At 58.4% G+C, this 19,692-nt stretch overlaps 1 protein-coding gene across 13 annotated transcripts in view; it reads left to right on the top strand.

Annotated features, from left to right (window-relative positions):
• Positions 1 to 19,692, top strand: part of PTDSS2 (phosphatidylserine synthase 2) — a 26,950-nt gene continuing 7,258 nt past the window's right edge. For 2 of the 13 annotated variants that reach the window (XM_086384181.1, XM_086384179.1), the window contains exons 1-4: positions 94 to 421; positions 6,246 to 6,347; positions 13,291 to 13,373; positions 16,851 to 16,918. In XM_086384181.1, the coding sequence (XP_086240307.1) occupies positions 240 to 421; positions 6,246 to 6,347; positions 13,291 to 13,373; positions 16,851 to 16,918 (435 nt within the window). In that variant the 5' untranslated portion in view covers positions 94 to 239. Of the gene's footprint in view, positions 422 to 6,245; positions 6,348 to 10,277; positions 11,366 to 12,703; positions 12,874 to 13,290; positions 13,374 to 14,541; positions 14,710 to 16,850; positions 16,919 to 18,612; positions 19,046 to 19,692 lie in introns of those variants that run through there. The other 11 variants (XM_086384182.1, XM_086384185.1, XM_086384189.1 and 8 more) reach the window with 11 other exon arrangements.

Genomic DNA, 19,692 nt, shown 5'->3' on the forward strand with positions numbered 1-19,692 from the left:
ACTGTTCCTAACGCTTGACATCGGAGACTACGAGTCCCAGGATACCCCGCGCCCAGGCGCTCAGACTACAAGTCCCACAATACACCGCCCGCCCTTTCCTTGCCGCCCCCAGCCTCTGCTCTCCAGAGACCCTGCGGAGCGGGCGCCGCGACCCCTTCCCGGCGCTCTTCGCGCGGTCTCGCGCTGACTCGGGTGCGTGGGGTCAAGGCGCGGGGCGGAGCGGCTAGGGCCCGGGCGTCATGCGAAGGGGCGAGCGCCGGGGCGCCGAGGGGCCGCGGCCGGGGTCCCCGGTGCCGGGGGGCAAGGCCTCGCTGGAGGAGCCGCCGGACGGCGCGGCCGCGGGCCGAGCGAGCGGGCCGGCCGCGGGCCGCCGCAGCACCGAGTCCGAGGTCTACGACGACGGCACCAACACCTTCTTCTGGTGAGGGACGGCGGCTCGCCGGGTGCCGGCCGGGTCGCGAGGGGCGTGGCCACGCCGCGCGGGTGGAGTGTGCCCCGGGACCCCGGGGCCGGCTTCTCGCCGCCGCCCCCCGGACACGGCCTGCCCGGTGTCCAGCCCCCACCTCTGACCCCTGTCCCTTCTCCCGGGAGGGTTTGGCTCCGAAGTCTCCTCAGAGCGGCTTTTCCTGACCTCCCTGCCCGCAGTCCCCCGCTGCCCTGCGTCCGGCCCCTTTCTCTGACGCTGCGGATGCCCTGTGAAATGATACCCTGCTCCCCCGGCGAGTGGGGTAGTATCCGCGCCGCACTCCGCGCCAGGAGCCCAGCGGACGAGTGTGGAGGGAAGGCGCTCCCTCCCCTGAGTGGCCCCGCGCCAGGCGTACAGCTCTGACCTGGCCACGCCTCGGCTCAGGCTCAGGCCGTGCTCTGGTCTGCCTTCACGGGGGGTCGCGGAGGGAGGGGCAGCCAGGAACAGAGGTGGAAGAGCTCATGGGCCGAGTTGGGCGCTTCTGCGTTTGAGGATCCAGGAAACCAGCCTTGGGTCCACAGGTCCCAGACATGGCTCATGCACCTGATGACCCAGGGACCTTGGGCTACCCTTGGCTTGTCTGAGCTGCTTTTCCGCTCCTTGTTAGAGGCACAAACCCTGTACCCTGGAAAATGTGCTTGAGAGGAGGGCTGTGGCTGCCCTTTGCTGCTCAGTTCAGGTCCAGCTGGAGTGAGTCCCGCGATGGGCCCTGGGGACAGCGGTGGCTTTCGGCCGCAGTCCGCAGGGATGCTGCACGGAAGCAGCTTCTTCAGCAAGTCCGGGAAGCCTCAGAGGAGGTGCACGTGCGGCCACAAGTGTCATATCTGACCCAGGAGAGGCCGCAAGGAGAGGGTGTGGTGGGGGAAGCAGCCCTCTGATGAGGTCGGTGTTATCTCCTCTTGTGCAGGCAGCTGCTTCGGGCAGGGGTGGGAGAGGGGTGGGTGACGGGACGACCGGCCCTGCTTTGGGAAGCTGCTGTGTGCCAGCGGCCTGAAGCCAGAAGGAGGGGGAAAGGATGGGGTGCCCTCCTCAGTGAGGGTGCGGCCCCGGAGCTAGTGACTTGAGTACTGTGGGACCCTGCTGGACATTCTGTGCGTGGACCAGGCCGTTGGCTGTCCTGCAGGACAGAGGGCACAGTCCTCCCACACCCGAGCTGCTGGCCACTGAAGGGAGACTGCGGTCCTGGAGTGGTGGCCCGGCTTGCTTTGCTTCTTTCCTGTTCATTTAGTGCTTGTCTTGGGGGCTGCCACTTGCTGCTTTAGGGCATACAACGGAGAGCGAAACGAGAAGCTTAGGTTCTGGCACAAGCAGGCTTCCTGTGCTGAGGGTTGCTGAGCACTGCACTGATCTCAGAAGGCAGAGAGTGAGAAGAGTGAGTGCAGGTATCTTTAGAAGCACAGACTGCCAGCCCATGGGTCCCTGCCCGTGGGGATGCAGAAAGGCCTGCCGTAGTTGGCTGTCCTGTGGGGAGGTCTGATGGAGCCTGGAGGGCTCTGAGGAGGGCGTGCCCCAGGGCTGCCGGCTCCGGGGACCTGCCTCCAGGGCGGGGGCCCCAGCCTCTCCACCACAGGTGTTGGGGTGCCGGCGTATGTGGTTTTTGTTGCATCCCGGGCTTTGCCCTCACCTGTGTAGGGGAAGAAGCTTCATGTTTCCGTAAGGCAGGTAACCAGATGCTCACCTGGCGAGAATGACTCACTTGTATTTGTAGGGCCCAGCCACTTTCTGAGTCTCCCATCATTGCCTTGCTGTGCTGGGATTTTAAAAACTCTTTCTTTTTAATTTTTTGCTTTATGGAATTTTACTAATGAGTGTTACCAAAAAATTAAAGACTAAAAGGTATATATTTGTGGAAATGACTATATGTTCCACAGTTACTCAAAATAACTCTTCCGTGTTCAAAACTTTGTTCTAACAGTTTTCGTTTTCAAAAAGGTTGGGCTTCTTGGGGGTCAACTTATCATCAGCGACAGAGTTTGGAGTTCAGGTTGAGCCTTGGTGTCCTGGTCTGGGCTGCTTCCGGCCGGAAGGGGCAGAGGCCGGCAGGGTCTGCGCGGCGCCGACCCCTCTTGTGCCGTCGTGCTGCCTTTGGTGGGGAGCGCCTCGGGAACGCCAGCACCACAGACTCTGGGAAAGTGTGCAAAGATCCAGCAGCTCAAAATGCCTAAGCGTTGTTCCAGTCCCTCTTGGAGACCCAGTGCTGACAGCTGCCTCTAAACGTTACCACCTGTAGGTGGAAGATAAGTGAATCGACACTGGGTCACCACGCTTCCAGTCAGGGAAGAGATGGGTGGTTGTGACGTTTGGGAAACGCTCGTTGTATGCTCACCTCTTACAACACTGAGCCTTGGGTGAGTGCCCTAAATTGATTCTCGGGGCTCCGCTGTTAGCAATATGCTTTATTTATTTATTTTTTTTAGCAATATGCTTTAAAAGTAGGTATGAGAATTTGCAGAGCAGATCTTAGATGCCCCAAGTTCCGGGAAACGCCTTCCTCAGTCCTTGTGGGTTGGGGTTTGCCAGCTTCGCCCACATCTGGGCAGCATGAGTTGCCAGCTGATGCCTTTTTGGTCACGCTGGTCAGTGGCCCTAGGTGCCTCTCGCAGGCCCGGGACTGGCCGTCTGGTCTTGGCCTTACGTGGCCAAGCCGTCGCTCTGCACTCACTCTCACAGCCACACCTTCGTATCTCCTCTAATTGGCTTGGCAGACTGCCTCCCTGCCCATGCGGCATAGTGGGTTGGTCCTCTCTAGAGAGGGGCTGACGGCTGGGCAATCTCCACTGGCCGTGGCCGGGAGCCCACTGTCCTCATGCCCTCACGCTGGCCCAGCGGCCAAGTCACAGGATTCACGGCCGAGCGATCCCTGTGCCCAGATCCCCGCGTCACCTCTCAGCCAGGCAGCCCGGCGATGTTCTGGGAGCTCTGGCGTCTGGAGGGCATGGAGTCTTCCTGTGTCCTGAGCCCCAGCGTGTCGTTGTCGCAGCGTCTCTGTTCACAGTGAGCGCCGGCGTCTGCGCTTGGCCACATCGAGTCCGCTTTGATCCATCTGGCCTTCTGACTTGGGCCCTGGTGGCCCCGGTCAGCGTTCATGAGGACAGTGCCTGGAGTGTCTTCCTTCCTGGCCCCCGGGTTTCCCTCAAATGTCTCTTCCCTTCTGTCGAGAGAACATCCCTTGGTGGTTCTTGCGCGGCAGGCCTGCTGCTGGATTCCCGCCTTCTTCCTCCATCCACCTTCACTCCTCAGGGTTGGGGATGCTGCTTCAACATTTCTTTCACTGCTTTACGAATTTTGTCCCACTTCTGGGCTCTGTGGTTTTTGAGGAGAAATCTGAGCTTAGACTTGGTGTTTGAGCTGAAAAGGAGCCTGGCCAGGAGTCTGTAGTGCAGGGGCCTTTGGGGCTTGTTCTAACACCTTGATTTCTGACTTATTCCTGTTTTTTGCTTTTTTCCTTTGAAAATGCTCACTAGGGTAAGCATGGCCCCAGCCTCTCAGGGCAGGCAGCTGGGCGTTCTGGAGCACAGGGGTGTCTGCCTCCCTCGGAGTGCAGGCTACAGACTCCCCGGGCTTGAGCAGGCCTCCTGTGGCTCCACCCAAGCCCCCTCTGCTCTCTACCCCTGCCAGTCTGGTCCTCACAGGGCGGGACCCCTTCCTCCAGCCATGTGGGCCCCACTGCTGGCCTGCCCTGTGGTGGCCCTCAGCTCTTATATGCAGGCCTGGACCTGCATCTCCAGGCCTGCTGTGAGGCCTTCCCTGATTCTGCGCCCTGCCCCTGCCCACCTCATCTTTCCCCATATCCAGCCCTCTGTTTGTGTTGCTCCAAGAGCGAGAGCGCAGGAAGGCAGGATTGAGGTTTGTTGGCACATGGTATATTCTAGCCAACGTGTTGTCTGTGTCACTTGGGCGCACTCACGCTGGGTCTCCTCACCTCACGACAAGGGTTTGGTGTTGGTGTGCTGGAGCCGTCCTGGGCAGGGCTCAGACCCCAGGCCCCTGTCACCGACCTGAGTGACCCTGGCAATGCGGCTCAGCTCTGAGCATCTTCAGGGCCGAGGTGAGGTAGAGTCCCACGCCTCGTCATTGTCAGCTCAGCCCTGGTGGGGTCTCAGTGACTCTGCTTCTCCTGTGCAAATCGGGTGGAAAGGGTGGGCTGCGTCCTCGACCCAGGAGAGGCAGCTGAGCTCGCCGTGTCCTTCTGTGTGTAGGCTGGTGTCCAGCAGAAGTTGAGTTTCTGGGTCACCACCTCCAGGGAGCCTCAGGAGTGGCGGCCTGCAGCAGCGCCTTGCGGTGTCGCCCGCGCCGGTCTCGGGCCTGAGACCTGCGTGGAGTTCAGCTGGCAGGCTGAGGTCCTGGAGCTCCCTCGCGGCCTCAAACTCACTCGTGAATATGTTACTATTGAATTTTATTAAAACAGTTAAAGTAGGAGTTTGTTCACTTTTGACAGTTTTAAATGCCAGTGTTGTGAAACGTGGTGAAAGAATGAATGCAGTGTCTGCCTTCTTCACTTGGAGCTGACTTACCGCACCCAGCTGTTTCTGTTTGCATGATAAAGAGCATAAAATACCAACTGAAGAGAGGGAGAGAGTCTGTCTTTGGGTGGGGGGACTCGCATGTAGCGTTCGTCACGTATCAGTTCTTCCTGTACTAACCAAAACTCTGCAGTTCCAGTTCGACTCCTCATGGCGTCTTTTGTGGCAGCTGCGGACTGCTGTTGAGTGAAGATGGGAGAAAAGCGAGTGAGCCGCCCGGGTCGGGGACGCGGGGGGCCGCCGGAGGCCGGGGTGGGGGCTCCCGCGGGTCCGCACGCAGCCGCCGGCGAAGCTGCGCCTCCCGCGTACTGCCGGCCAGTTACGCGCCTTTTTCTGTGAGGTGTGTGTCGAGTCTTGTTTGCGTTTGCAGGAGACTGTTTGTCCTCACTGTTGAGTTGTAAGAGCTCTTCGTGTGTTCTGGGTACAGAGGCCTCTGTCAGGCGTGAGTGTTGTGAGTGTTTTCTCCAAGCTCGTGACCGACTCTGGTTTCTTCTGTTTCACGGAGTTCTGACGGCAGGCAGGGAACTGACGCTCGGGGGCCAGTCCTGGGCTCGGGGCTTCCCGCATGTTGTCTGCCTGGTCGTCAGGACGCTGCTCAACGCTGGAGGTGTCTCTCCAAGGACACACTGCTCTTTTCGGTCTAGGAGCTGGGTCCCTGCCTCCTTTGCAGACAGCTGTTAGCAGGCAGGGGCTCTGGCAGGCGTGTGGCGCTCGACACAGCACGGTGGCCCTGGCCGTGTTTCCCGTCAGGCAGGCCTGCTGGCTGCCGAGAGCCACCTCCTTCCTTCCGCGCGGGACGCTGCAGCCTCAGCCGGGTGGCCCGGTAGCGGGAGGGGCCACTTCCCAGCCCGTCCGGGCAGCCATCCCCGGCCCGGTCTCCGGGTGGGCGGCAGTGCTTGTGCCCCACGCCCTCAGTCTGGGTCCTGGGGCCTCTCTCTGCGTCACCCTCGCGGGGCTCTCACGTGTGGTCATGGCATAAACTGCGAGGTTGGTCTCTCAGCGTGATCTGTCCTGTGACTTGAGCTGTGTGACCTGTGGCCCAGTCCCTCTGAACAAGAGCTGCCCCCGCTCCCCGCCGCGCGCCCGCCCAGCCGACACGCAGGCAGAGGACCGCCCGAGCGTCACGAGACCAGCAGCCAGCGGTCAGTGGGTTTTGAGCTGCAGGTCAAAGACGGAGTGCGCTCCTTCGGGGCGTGCCACTCGCGTGGTCACCGCGTGCTGTCCGTGCGCTGACGCGGGCTGTATTTGTGTTGCAGGCGGGCCCACACCCTGACCGTGCTCTTCATCCTCACCTGCGTGCTGGGCTATGTGACTCTGCTGGAAGAGACGCCGAGGGACACGGCCTACAACACCAAGAGGTACCCGCCCAGCCTGGCAGCGGGCGAGGGTCTGCACTCCTGGGGCCCTGGGGCCTTGTGGCACTTTCAGCCCTTCTTCTGCCTGGCCCAGCCCTGGCACCATAGACCTGGCTCCAGGGAGGGCTCAGGGGTTCGGGTCAGCTTCAATGGGGCGACTTCCCCACCCATCCAACCCTTGGCAACCCAGGCCTCACCTGAGTGTCTGGCAGGTCAGCTCAGTCCCGATGCTGTCGCCCTGGGCAGCGCCAGGCCACGTGGCCCCAGGTTCAGCCCCTCCAGGCTGCACCCGCCCTCTTAGCCCCCAGTGGCAAATGCGGTTGTCACCTGATGCTCCCTCCATGGGTTCAATTAGTGTGCTAGAGTGACTCACGGAAATCAAGGAACATTTTGCTTATTTATTATAAAAAGTTCATCATAAGAAGACTAAGCGACAACCAGATGGGGAGACACGCGGGGCGGGTGGTGGGGCAGGGGTGCTGAGCGCCTGCGCGTCCCGGAGGCCCTCGGGGGGTCACTCACCCGGCCCCTGAGCTCCTCACACAGCGCGACCGATTGACTGAGGCAGGCCACTGGCAGTCAGCTCCCCCGCCCCCAGAGGGCTGGGGGACCTGTGGATGGTCCCATTTGGAGGTGGGATTCGAAACATAACCAGGGACAGCTTTGTGGCCCTCAGCAATTAGGGAACTCCGGGGGTTTTAGGAGTTCTGGCTAGACGCAGAGGAAGGCCAAATCCTCATTTCTCACTGTGAATCACGGTAACTTTGAGTTTGAGTGTCTGGGCTTTCTGGAAGGCCAGGAGTGGCTCCCTCAGTTGGCGCCGTGCTCTGCACTGGGCTGATAAGAGGCTGTTAGAAAGTTTTGGCCCCGTGTGAGGAGTGTGGCCCATCTTCTCTTATCTCCAGAAAGAAACTAGTTGGCAGGATTGTGTCCTTTGCCTGAATCCGATAGATTCTGGGGCCAGTCTCAGAAGTGCGTGGGGAAGATTAGCTGGTTTTAAAACTCGTTTCTGTGTATTTTCTACACTAGATGGACTCACCTCTCCCCTCTGGTCCCACGAAGCCCCCATTGCTGTCCAGTCCTGGGGCCCAGGCCCCACCTGCTCTGGTAGGGCAGCTGGAGGAGGCCAGGCAGGAGGAGAGGTGGAGGGCACCGCCCAGAGCCCACAGGTGCCAGGAGACTGTTGGTCATCATCGGCGGGTAGACTGGGCTTGTATTCCTTCACCCTTGGGGTCTTGCCCTCCGGCTGGACTGAGACGTGGACGCCAGGGTCCAGGACACGTGAGGCGCGTCTCGCCCTCCCCCATGAGGTGCAGGCCTCCTGCCCGGACTCCTGGGTCCACGCTCTGTGGGGTCCCCCCGCCTCCCTGCAGTCTCCCCATTGGCTTTGTTGGGTCTTCCTCTTCGTTCCAAGCTCTGCGTGTCAGCCCCCAAGTCTAGCCCCTCTGAGTGCCCAGTCCTCCCCGGCCCTCCGTGGTCACACCGCAGGCCGGCACACGGGGAGTGGGGCCCGGCGCCGAGGAGGCAGCTGCTCTGCTCTTGGACCCCGGGTGGGCCCCGGGGGGCTGTCCCCCCACCTCAGGGAGCCCTGAGGATCCGGGAGGCTTCGAGGCCATTTGGCCAGGGCCCTGCTCTCGCCTCGAGGGGGCTTCTGACTGGAACTTGGTCTTTGCTGTGAATTTGTGTGCTGGCCCTGAGGGGAGGGTTTGCACCGTCTGCTGGGCGCAGCCATGCAGGGAGCCCGGAAGGCAGAACTTGGTCAGACTGAAGAGGTGTCCCGTGTGGCTGTGAGGTTGGGCCAGAGTCGAGCAGTCCTGATGTCACCGGGCCAGAGAGGTCCCAGGGGAGAGCCACTCTCCCCGCCCCCACCCATACAGAGTGTCTTGGAACACCATCCCAGGGGCAGGGCTGGGTCCCACCAGACGCTTGCTGGGTGAGTCACAAAGCCTTGCTGCCAGGGACCCCCACCCCAGCCCCCAGTGTCAAGGGGGCTTGTTGGCCACCCCGGGACCCCTGTGGGCACTTCCCCCGCTCTTCATCCTGTGCTGGCCTTTCTCCCGAGCTGTCCGTGTCCGAGCGAGGGCACAGATGCCGCCAACAGGGCCAGCTGGGTATCTGCCGAGTCCCCCATGTGATCTCAGCAGAGGCGGGGCTGGGGAGGGCAGGTGGGTAGGAGTTTGGGGCCCTGGGCACTGCTGTGCCCTCTCAACCACTTCAGGGCAGGAGAGTTCCCTCCAGGCCCTTGGGGCTGCCATGGTGCCTGGAGCCCGTCCTGGAAGCCTGCAGGCCCCACGCCTGCACCTGATCGAGGTTCTGCAGCTTTTCCCAGGGACTGGTGAGTGTACAGGACCCCTCATACCCCCAGAGGGGGCTCACCTGCTCCCCGAGTCAGCACCTCACAGCCTGGGCTGTGACGCGGCCCTCTGTCTCTCCCCGAGTCAGCACCTCACAGCCTGGGCTGTGGCGCGGCCCTCTGTGTCTGGAGGCTGCTGGAGCCCACGTATTTTTATTTTTTATTATGTCGGAGCTTTTGATGTTTGCTTCCCAAAGGTTATGGTTATTTTTTATTAATATCTATGTTAAAAATTTAGGAAATTGGTTTGCTTTCCCTGAACTTTGAAGTTCACCTCTTTTTCTGGATCTAGCGTGTTCTGTTGCTTCAGGAGAGCAGACTCCCCTCCTCCAGCAGCTTTATGGGCGTGCCATCTAATATTTATGGGCGTGCCATCCGAGCCAGCCGGGTCAGCACACGCCACCACCAGGTGGGTGCACGCGGGCTCCCCGAGGCCGGGGGCCATCTGCACCGAAGCCCACAGGCCCTTCTGGCCTGTCGTACAGTCTCGGCCGGCACGTGCCCTCGTGTCTGGCCCCTCCTGCTCAGCATGATGGTTTCATGACGCCCGTGTTGCCGTGTCTGTCAGCGGTCATTCTGGTCCGTTTCCAAGGGATGGTCCACCGTGTGGACACGCCCCAGTCCCTTGGCTCATTATCTGTTGGTGACATTTGGGATGTTTACGTACACGTGCACATCAGTTCAGCTCAGTCGCTCAGTCATGTCTGACTCTTTGCGACCCCATGAACTGCAGCACGCCAGGCCTCCCTGTCCATCACCAACTCCCGGACTCCACTCAAACCCGTGTCCATTGAATCAGTGATGCCATCCAGCCATCTCATTCTCTGTCGTCCGCTTCTTCTCCTGCCTTCAGCCTTTCCCATCATCAGGGTCTTTTCAAATAAGTCAGCTCTTCACATCAGGTGGCCAAAGTATTGGAGCTTCAGTCTTTCCAAAGAACACCCAGGACTGATTTTCTTTAGGATGGATTTATGCACTTGTAAATGTGTAGACTCATCAATACATGTACAATATCAATGTATGTTGCCTATTTGTAACAGAAAGAAATACAATGTGCCCACAGCACTTAGGAGGAACGGAGCCAGAGGGGGAGGCTGCCCAGCTGCAGGGCTGGCTGCACACGGTGCAGTGGTCAGCACAGTGGTGCTGGAGGAAGCTAAAGCAGAACCCAGAGCCACACGACCCCCTCGTCCTTGACAGAGGAGAAAGGCAAGTCAGCAGAGCAAGGAGCGTGATGACAAGTGGCCCTGGAGTAACCAGATCCTATATACTTTGCACAATAATTAATTCAAAATGGATTATAGACGTAAATGTAAAATAGAAAACTAAAATTTATTGAAAAAAACACAGGAGAAAATCTGGTGATGGGTTTGATGGCTTTTTTGTCTGCGCCACACAGCACGTGGGATCATGGTTCCCAGGGGTCTATCTGGCGCCCCCTGCAGGGAAGCAGGTGTCTTAACCACTAGATCTCCAGGGGAGTCCTGATGGCTCTTTAAATAGAATGCCAAAAGTATGCTCTGTGGAAGAAAAAACTGGTAAGTTGGACTTGATTAAAATTAAAAACTTCTACTCTACAGAACACGCTGCTGAGACAGCAAGAAGACAAGCCTCAGGCTGGTGGGGGACATTCGCCAGACACGCGCCTGACGGCGTGTTTGTCTTCTCTGTGCAGAGAGCTCCAGAGCTCTGCATGGGGACTCCAGCAGCACAGACGAACCTGGCAGGAGATCTGGATGGACACCAGCAAGGACGCAAGCCCGGGAAAGAACACGCAGCCCCGTGTGTCCGCAGAGAGTGCCACCACACATGTGCCCCAGCAGGCAGGAGCGCGTCCGTCGCCAGTAGGAGCGGGAGCGTCCGTCACAGGACGAAGCAGAAAGCAGCAGGAGCTGCATCTTGGTGTTTCCAGAGGAGCTGAATATTCATGGCCACACACAACCTGCATGGGGACCGTCACAGCAGCTTTGTTCGGAAGCACCAAACTTGGAAGCCACCAAAATGTCCTTAGTGGCTGAATGGGTGAACAGTGGACTGCATTCGTTCATACAGTGGAATATTATTAAGCAGTAAAAAGAAATGAGCTGCCAAGCCATGGAGACAGAGGTGAAGCTTAAATGCCTGTTGTGGAGTGAAAGAAGCGCATCTGGGAAGGCTGTATGCCACGTGTGCCCAGTGCTGTGACATCTGGACGAGGCGGCGCTGTGAGGGCAGAGGGACGAGTGCTTTCCAGGGGCAGGGCAGTGTGAAGAGGTGGAGTGGGGGCATTTGGGGAGCCTTGAAGCTGTCTTGATGCTGTAATGGTAAATACAGGACTGAACAACACCAAGCTAAGTGTGCAACTTGTAAAGACTTTAGCAGGCGGAGGACCCCAGGCGGGGATGCCGCTGTGAAAGGAGGAGCCCCTGCCTCAGCGTGAGCGCAGCGCCTCAGGGAGGGGCCGGGGGCAGGCGCTGACCGCAGTCACCGGAGAAAATGAAACGCTCAGGTGTAAATGGAAAAAAAAGTGTACAGGATCCACGTAAGAAAAACTGCAAAATTTTGATGACTGAAATCAAAGATCTGAATCAGGGGACCGATAGTCCGTGTTTGCTGATAGGATCTCAGTATTGGTGAGGTGTCATTTCTTCTGGGCCTGTGGATTCAGCGAGGTCCCAACCAAAGCCCCGTAAGTTGCCTTGTAGCCGTGAGTGGGGTCTGTAGGCGTGAAGGCCCGGGCCGCGCACAGAGCACTGTGCCCTGGGGCGACGCTGGTTCCCACGGGCGCGGGTCAGCAGCAGGCTCCCTGCTGCCCCGAGCCCTGGACCACACAGGCGGCGGGTGGGGGCCGAGGGTCTCAGCGCTGGGAGCAGGTCACAGGCGACCGAGGGGAGAGCGACCCGTGGATAAGAGGTGCTGCTGGGCATCAGTGAGGACTCGGGCGCAGTGTAACGTGGAGCCGGGTTGCACACAGGCGAATCTGCAGTGTGCGTGTGTGCAGGGTTGGCACACACGTCTTGTTGTTCTGTTGGCCAAGAGGGTCCAGAGGGAAGGAGCACATGGGCACCCAGGTCTTGGTTCCCAAGACCATTCGTTCCCCAATAAAGGAGCCAGGCTCTCTGGAGAAATGGCTGATTCCAGGGCTGGGACAGGGAGCCCCCAAGAATGACCTGGGGTATCTTCCAGCACCAGAAAGAAGGGAATGCTAAAAAAAAAAAAAATACAAAACCCCACAAAGATAGGGTATGTCAAAGAGATACAGGAGCTGAATGAAAGCTCCCAGCAGCCGAAGCTGGAAGAGTGTGAGCAAAGAAAACAATCGAGTGCTGAATTATAACCCGAATACAATGTAGATACCCTCGAGTCCCTGCTGATGTCAGCAATGAGTCAGGAGAAGACAGATGTGTTCCTGTCAGGCTGTGGAGCTGCTCCCCACCCCCATGCAGGGGCCTCCCTCCCGAGGGCGAGGGGGACACTTGCCTGGCACCCTGCGGGGATCCAGGTTGGCACCGGTGGTCCGGCTTGTGTCCATGGCGTGTACCCTTGATACGATGGAAAGATGGTCTTCTTAACATCTGTAGTCTCAGTTCCAAAAATCCTGTAGCCCTGATCTAGTCGTGAGCAGCGACAGCCTTCATTCAGGGGCACCCACAAAGCACCTGCCCAGTCTTCCTCAACACTGTGCAGGCATCCAAACAGGGGCTGCCAGAGCCTGAGGAGACGGCTGTCGTGTGGGGCCTGGGGCCTGGAGCAGGAAAAGGACGCTAGCTTAAAAACTGAGGAGATCTGGAAGAAGGAGTGCTGTGGACTCTAGTTATTGTATCAGTGTCGGTTCACCGGTTGTGACAGGTCCCAAACTGATGGATGCGGGAGATTCTGTATTGTCTTTGTAAGTTTTCTGTTCTGAAGTTAAAAGATTATTTTAAAGCGTGATGTATTTGCTTTCCTCTAAAAGTGCTTCTGGTGGACAGGTTCTCCCAGGTAGTCTCGCCAGGTGGGAGGGCGTCTCAGTCCTTTCGCTGGGCCCGGAAGTGGGAAGTGTGCTTCCGCGCCCAGTCTGCACTGACCGCCAGGGCTGGGGCCCGGGCTCGGGGTCCTCAGGCCTGCTCCTGGGCCACGTGGGGTCACCACGGCCTGGAACGCGTGCCTTTCGCTGTCTCCTGGGGCTCCTGCTCGGACTGGACACACAGCCCTGGGGTGAGAGAGCCACCAAGGGGCCTGCCTGTTAGAGCGGGAAGCCCTGGGACCCTGACAGCCTCTTTCCTTCTAGGGCCTTATGAACCCTGGACCGTCACGTGTGGGCCTGGAGGGGTATTTGTTTGTTTGTGGTGTGTGTGTTTACCGCGCAGCCGCCTTAGCCCTTGATGGTGCACAGAAGCCAGCCCGGGGCCAGGGCCTTCTCCGGGGTGGTGGTGCCTCTGGGGGCCGTGCAGGCCAGGGCGGCAGTGCTCAGCCACCAGCTTCACCACGGCTGAGCCTCAGCTCTGCCCCACCGGGGGTCGGGGCGGTCCCCACCGTGGGTGCCCCAGGCTCCCTCCCACCTCCTGCCTAGGAGGAGCCGACCCACAGCTTCACGCTTCCGCACACTGAGGGCTGTTTGTTCTTTATTTGCAGAGGTATTGTGGCCAGTATTTTGGTTTTCTTATGTTTTGGAGTCACACAAGCTAAAGACGGGCCATTTTCCAGACCTCATCCAGGTAACTTGCCGTTCCTTTCTCCGTGTGTGCCAAGTGGCGGTGCTGTTCTGAGGGTCACGTGTGTCTGTGCTGCTGCGTGAGTGTCCTGCGCGCCTCCCCATCGCAGGCGCCGGGAAGCCCCTCTTCTCCCCCGACTCCCCTGCTCTGGGCCCTCCTGTCCCGCTCCTGCCCACACGGTGCTAGTCAGGGAAGTCTTCCTGGGGGCGGAGGGGCCCTGGGACCGTGCAGGGCACTTGGCGGCCTCTCGCAGGTGCTCTGCGTTCCGCTGCAGGGTCCCCTGCTCTTCACGGCAGGGGGTCACTGGACACCCTCCGCAGCCGGCGCTCCTGTCTCCACCATCCCGCCTCCATCCCAGGGTCATCCTTTTAAATGAAAATAGAAGCCGCTCGTGAATATAAGCACCGATACGTTGTTGTGTGTGTGTGTGTGTGTGTGTGTGTGTGTGTGTGTGTGTGCGTGTGTGTGTGTGTGTGCACGCACACGCAGCTGCAAGCATGGCAGCAGCGGCTGCGCTCGCGCCTTGCGTCCTCAGTGCTCACGCAGGCCTCACGAGCGCGTCCTGGTGAGCGCTTGAGAACTGGGTGTTTGGTGGCTGCAGTCCTCATCTGAACGTGCCACGTGCACGGATCCCGTCCTGGAATAACAGTGTGCTTGGGGTTTCCAGTTCCACGGCGATAAGCTAGGCTGTGGTAAGTTTCCACGTGTGCGCATGGGTGTCCCCACCCGATTACCTGTGGAAGCGGCAGATTAAGGGTCTGTGTTGGCTGTTGCCCAGCTTCTCTCCGGAAGGGAGGGCTTGGGGTCTCACGTGCCCGGAGGCTCTGAGCTGGGGGCTCACCAGCCGCTCGGCCCCCTGAGACGTTGGTGTGGCTGAAGCCTGCGTGGTCCCTGCCCGGGGCGTGGCGCGGTGTGATGGTCCTGGCCTCCCCAGCTCGGGCCGCAGGACCTTCTCCACTGGTTTGGGCCTGTCCACTGCTGCCCAGGAAGGGTGTGGACTCCTAACCAGAGTCGTGGAGGAGTGAGCTCAAGTGTCAGAAACCAGAATCAGTGAGAAACCAGGTGTGTTCCGTGCTTGTCACACGGGCTTGGAAGGGAGAACGCAAGTGCTAGGGCAGCGAGGCCACGTGGGCGCGGGGGCTGGGTGAGTCACCGGCGGGACAGGCGGGGCCCGCCCGGGTCGCCCAGCAGGACGTGTCGCGTGCTCTGAGCCCGGCTGCGGCTCCGGGCCAGAGGGGCCCCGGCCGGCCTCCTCTCTGTGGTGTCTGAGTCTGTGTTCCGACCGTGGCCTGGCCCTTCTTTAGTTTCTGCGTGTGAGCCTGTTTCTCTGCCAGCCTCGGTAGGTTCCCACGGGGGCACCTGCCAGACGTCTTGTTCACCTGGTACTCAAATCCTGAAATCAGGTTGCATCTACAGGCCGGGAGGACAGCATGAGGAGGTGTTTCGAGGTCTCCACTCCCCCGCCCTCCTGGGCCCGGCTCAAGTCGCTCCTGGGGGAGCAGACACGAGGCTCCAGGCCCACCGGACTGGGGAGCTGATTTATTTGGAAACTGGAATTGGGTCTGGCCCGTTACAAAGGCCCCCTTCCTTTCATGGTCTTTATTTTCACTCGTGTCTCTCTCTGAAAGCTGGAGTAGGTAGGCAGATTGCCAGTGCGGTTGAGGGGGCCAGTGTTGATGTTTAGGAAGAAAATACAAGTGCTCGTTTGGGGAGCAGGGCAGACGGACTCAGGGACCCAGCTTCAGGAGCCTCTGGGTGGTTCAGGGAGCGTGGGGCGGGGCTGGGGGGCATGTGGAGACCCTGGCCGGGGGATGGACAAGGGCCTCTGGGGACCGGGGGTGGGGGTGCGTAGGCCTGGACTCCTGGTGGGCTCCGCAGTCAATTGGCAGGGGGGTTGGGGGCCTTTCTGACCCATGTGGGTGTGGACGAGCAGGGACAGAGCCGCCTTCACAGGCAGCGGCTGGGCACCACGGCTGTGTCCCCCTGCATCTCCCACCACAGCCCTGGAGCTGCTGCTGCAGCCTTGAGCCAGGGAGACTTTTCCAGGCGTCCCCATCTTCACGGGCTTGAAGAACGTTTGTCACCTGAGCTGTTTCCTTCCCAGTACATAGCCGACTTTCCCAGGAATTCACTAGCTTGGGTTTTCTGCCTGTGCGAGCATGGGTTCTCACAGGTCTCCTGGCAAACAGATGCAGGACAGGCTCCAAGGGTGCCGGGCCACCCCAGGGCCCAGTGTGTGCACAGCTGTGCCCAGGCGACTGCCAAGGGACTCAAACCCAGGAGATGAGCACTGCACACCCCCGCCCGCTTCTGGAGAGCAGGCCCGCACATGCCCGGCTCGCCTGCCGCATGGCCTGGCCCGGGTCGCAGCGAAGCTCGGGGTGGGAGCGCATGTGCCATGGTCACGGATGACCTGGAATAGCTGTGGAATTACCGTGGACAAGTGTGTGTGCACAGCTTATTTTTTAATTAGCTTTTAAAAATAGCCTGGGGGTGGGCTTCTTCTCTCCATAGACATAAGCATGGGGAGAGCAGGTGCCTTAGGCCTCATTAAACAGGGTTAGGAAGATTCTTGGGGCAGCTCTAGACCTTCCCCTTCCCACTGTCTCATCTGCCAGGGAAGGTTGAGCTTGAGAGAGTGGAAGGCGGGTGGTGAGGGGGAGAACCAGCTAACACAAGGGCTGCTTCTCCCAGCTTTGTCGGGATATAATCGATACGTGACGCGAGTTTAAGGGTTCTGAGTGATGACTTCATGCACATATTGCAGAATGGTTACTGCAGTACGGTCAGCACCTCTGCCACCTCGTGTAACCTCAGCTGTTTTTACGGTGAGAACACTTGAGGTGGACTCTCAGCGACTTTAAAGTACACAGTGTGCATGCCGAGTGTCGCCACTGGACAAGCGTGCTGACGAACTCAGGACAGTTCCTAAAACAAGCTGTCATCCCAGGAATTCGGGACCAGTTAACGTTAGAAAATGTGTTAGCGTCACTCATCACACTAACACTGAAGGTGAAAAACGAATTCCCATGAAGGCAGAAGAGTAGGTTTTCATATTCGTTCATGATAGAACCAATTTGATAGCACACTGGGATTAAGAGATTTTCTTAAACTTGACAAAAAGTCTCTACCAAAACCCTGCAGACCTACTTAGTGATGAGGGTTAGGAGTGTCCCCAGTGGACACAGGACAAGGGCCTTGGCTGTCGCTGCTTGTGTCCCGTGGTTCGTGGGCCGTCTCTGCTGCGGCAGTGAGACAAAAAGACACGGACGATTAGGGACAGGAATGGAGGAAGAGGAAGGGAGAGCTCTGGAGAGAACCGCATGCTCACCCCGGGTTAGAGCTCACTTCCAGAGTCTCTGCTAGGACCCCGGGAGGGGCCTGGAGCAAGGCCCACGAGTGTCGGGCGTCAGGGAGCCGCGTGGGGTCTGTGGAGCCTCGGGGCGAGCGCCCCACCCTCTGTGTTCTCTGTCTCTGCAGCTTACTGGAGATTTTGGCTCTGCGTTAGTGTGGTCTACGAGCTGTTTCTCATCTTTATACTCTTCCAGGTAAGAGGTTTTTCTTGGTTGCGTGAATGTGGGGTTCAGGTGGGTGTGAGGTGGCAGAGGAGGCGCTGACTTGTCACCGGTGGCCGGGCCAGTCGCCGTGGCCTCGCTTCCGGTCTGTGGACAACCGTGGCTGTGCGTGCATTTGTCCCTTCTGGCACGTGTTCGGCAAGGTGGTCAGTGGGAGGAGGTTGGAAACTCATCTCCTTAGGAAATCTCGGATCAGGATTTGTTGCCGCCGACATCTGTCTGATGTCTGAAGTGTGACTTCAATATTTGGTCTCAGAACCGTCAGCGAGGGCTGTGTGAGTTACCATCACGGGGGAAAGTTTGCCTTGAGGGAAGGTGTGCAGGGCGGGAGTCGTGATGCTGCGTGTATCTGTGTCTGTGTGTGTGTACACGCCAGAGTCAGCGGGGAGCCCGGCCCCCGCAGCCCCCCTGCAGCCACGGTCTGTCCCCTCCTCCCCTGCCGTTTGTCTCAGACACCTTGGGAGTGGAGCTGTGTGGCCCTTGCGGCCCTGAAGCTCACCTGGGTGCTCCCCTGCTGTGGAAGGTGTTTCTGGTGGAGGCACCGCCGTCTGTCTGTCCCTCCAGCAGTGTGGGCTGGCGTGGGACGGGTGTGAGAGGAGCAGCTCAGAGCCTCGGCACAGGCTCTGTCGTGACCTGACCCCGGGAGGGCTCCTGTGTCGTGGCGGGTCGGCCTGATAGCCGGGGCCCTCACAGCTTTGGCCGTCCTCAGAATCTTTTATTTTAGCCAGTGTCTTTTCATGGGTTTCACTGCATTTCTAGAATGGCTCGTGATGTTTACCAACTTCTCCTGCATTTATGACCCAGGAAGCAAACATCCTCTTTGGTGAAGTTTTATTTTTGCCATTTTGAGAACCCGGGTGGTTGGTTACTGTAGTGTTGGGACTTTGACGCTGTCCCTGCGCAGGGCCCTCTGCCAGCCGCCTGCAGTTCCTCCCCCGAGGCTGCAGCTGGGCCTTGTTCTTTTGACAGTGGTGGGCCTGGCGCCTTCTCTTTTTGTGCTTTTGATGTCACGTGAAAGACTTCTTTGTCCAAGACCAGTTGATTAAGATTTTCTCCTGTGTTTCCTGTTAAGACCTCCACAGTTTTATATTTTACACCAAGATTGTTCATTCATGTTGAGTTTCTTTTTACATTTTGTTTTGGAATAATTAGATTCACAGGAAGTTGTGAAAAAATTACACAGGTAGGTTCTCTGTTCTTTACCCAGGTCCTCGATATTTTGCCTAAATAAAGATGGCGTGTGTGCCTGAGGTTAACACAGTACTGTGAGTCAGCCACTGTTCAGGCAGTGTGCTGTGTCTGACTCTCTGTGACCTCACGGGCTGCAGAAGACAGGCTCCTCTGTCCTTCACTGTCTTCCAGAGTGAATTTGTGTCCCCTGAGTCGGTGATGCTATCTACCCTTCTCATTCTCTGCCACTCCCTTCTCCTGCCTTCAGTCTTTCCCAGCATCAGGGTCTCTTCCAGTGAGTCAGCTCTTCACATCAGGTGGCCAAAGTATTGGCACTTCAGCTTCAGCCTCAGTCCTTTCACTGAATATTCAGGGTTGATTTCCTTTAGGATTGACTGGTTTGATCTCCTTGCAGTCCAAGGGACTCTCAGGAGTCTCCTCCAGCACCAAGTTCGAAGGCATCAGTTCTTCGACTTGCTGTCTCTTTTATTGTCCAGCTCTCACATCCGTACGTGACCGCTAGAAGAACCACAGCTTTGACTGGACTGACCTTTGTCGGCAAAGTGAAGCTTTTCAACGCGCTGTCTAGGTCTGTCATCACTTTGCTCCCAGGGAGCAAGCGTCTCAATCTCACGGCCGCAGTCACCACCTGCGGCGGCTTTGGAGCCCAGGAAGCAGTCTGTCAGCTCTCCCACTTTATCCCCTTCTGTCTGCCATGAAGCGGCGGGACCAGAGGGGCTCCTCCGGTGGCTCAGCAGTGAAGAGCACCCCTGGGATGTAGAAGGCGTAGGAGGCCTTGGGCTTGGGCCCTGGGTCGGGAAGATCCCCTGGAGGAGGGCATGGCAATCTACCCCAGTATTCTTGCCTGGAGAATCCCGTGGACAGAGGAGCGTGCAGGGCTGCAGTCTACAGGGTTGGAAAGAGTCGGACGTAAGTGACTGAGCACGCGTGCGCAATGGGACTGGATGCCTGGTCCTAGTTTTCTGAGTGTTGTGTTCTAAGCCAGTGTTCTCACTCTCCTCTCACTGGCACCAAGGGGCTCTTTAGTTTCTCTTCACTTTTGGCCATTAGAGTCAACTATGCTTCAATTTAAAATAAATACATGTAAGACAGTATCAAACCAAGAAATTGATATTGATGCAGTCCATAGAGCAGTTTTACTCACTTGTGCGTGCACAGACACACACGTGTATGTAGAATTCGGTACAGTTTTGGGGAGGTTTATTGCAATGCATTTAATTAAAAATTTTTTTAATTATAGTAAAAAAAAAAAATTCTGTAACATAAAATTTGCCATCTCAACCATTTCCAGCTCGGGACACTAGAGCATTCACCAGGCTGTGTTACCTTCCCCACCATCATCCCCAGAACCTGTTCATCTTCCCAAATGGACACTCACTGCCCTTCCGCCACGGCCCCAGCCCCTGGCCCCCCATCCACCCTTGTGTCTCCGGATGTGACCCCTCCAGGGACGTCCTCTGGGGGGAGTCAGACAGCACCCGTCCTTCTGTGACTGGACCGCTTCTCTGAGCCTCGCGTCCTCTGGGGGGAGTCAGACAGCGTCCGTCCTTCTGTGA

Source organism: Bos grunniens, chromosome 29, assembly GCF_055505025.1.
Source record: "Bos grunniens cultivar Pamir isolate PY7600 chromosome 29, Bosgru_T2T1.0, whole genome shotgun sequence".
NCBI classification, from domain to species: Eukaryota; Metazoa; Chordata; class Mammalia; order Artiodactyla; family Bovidae; genus Bos; species Bos grunniens.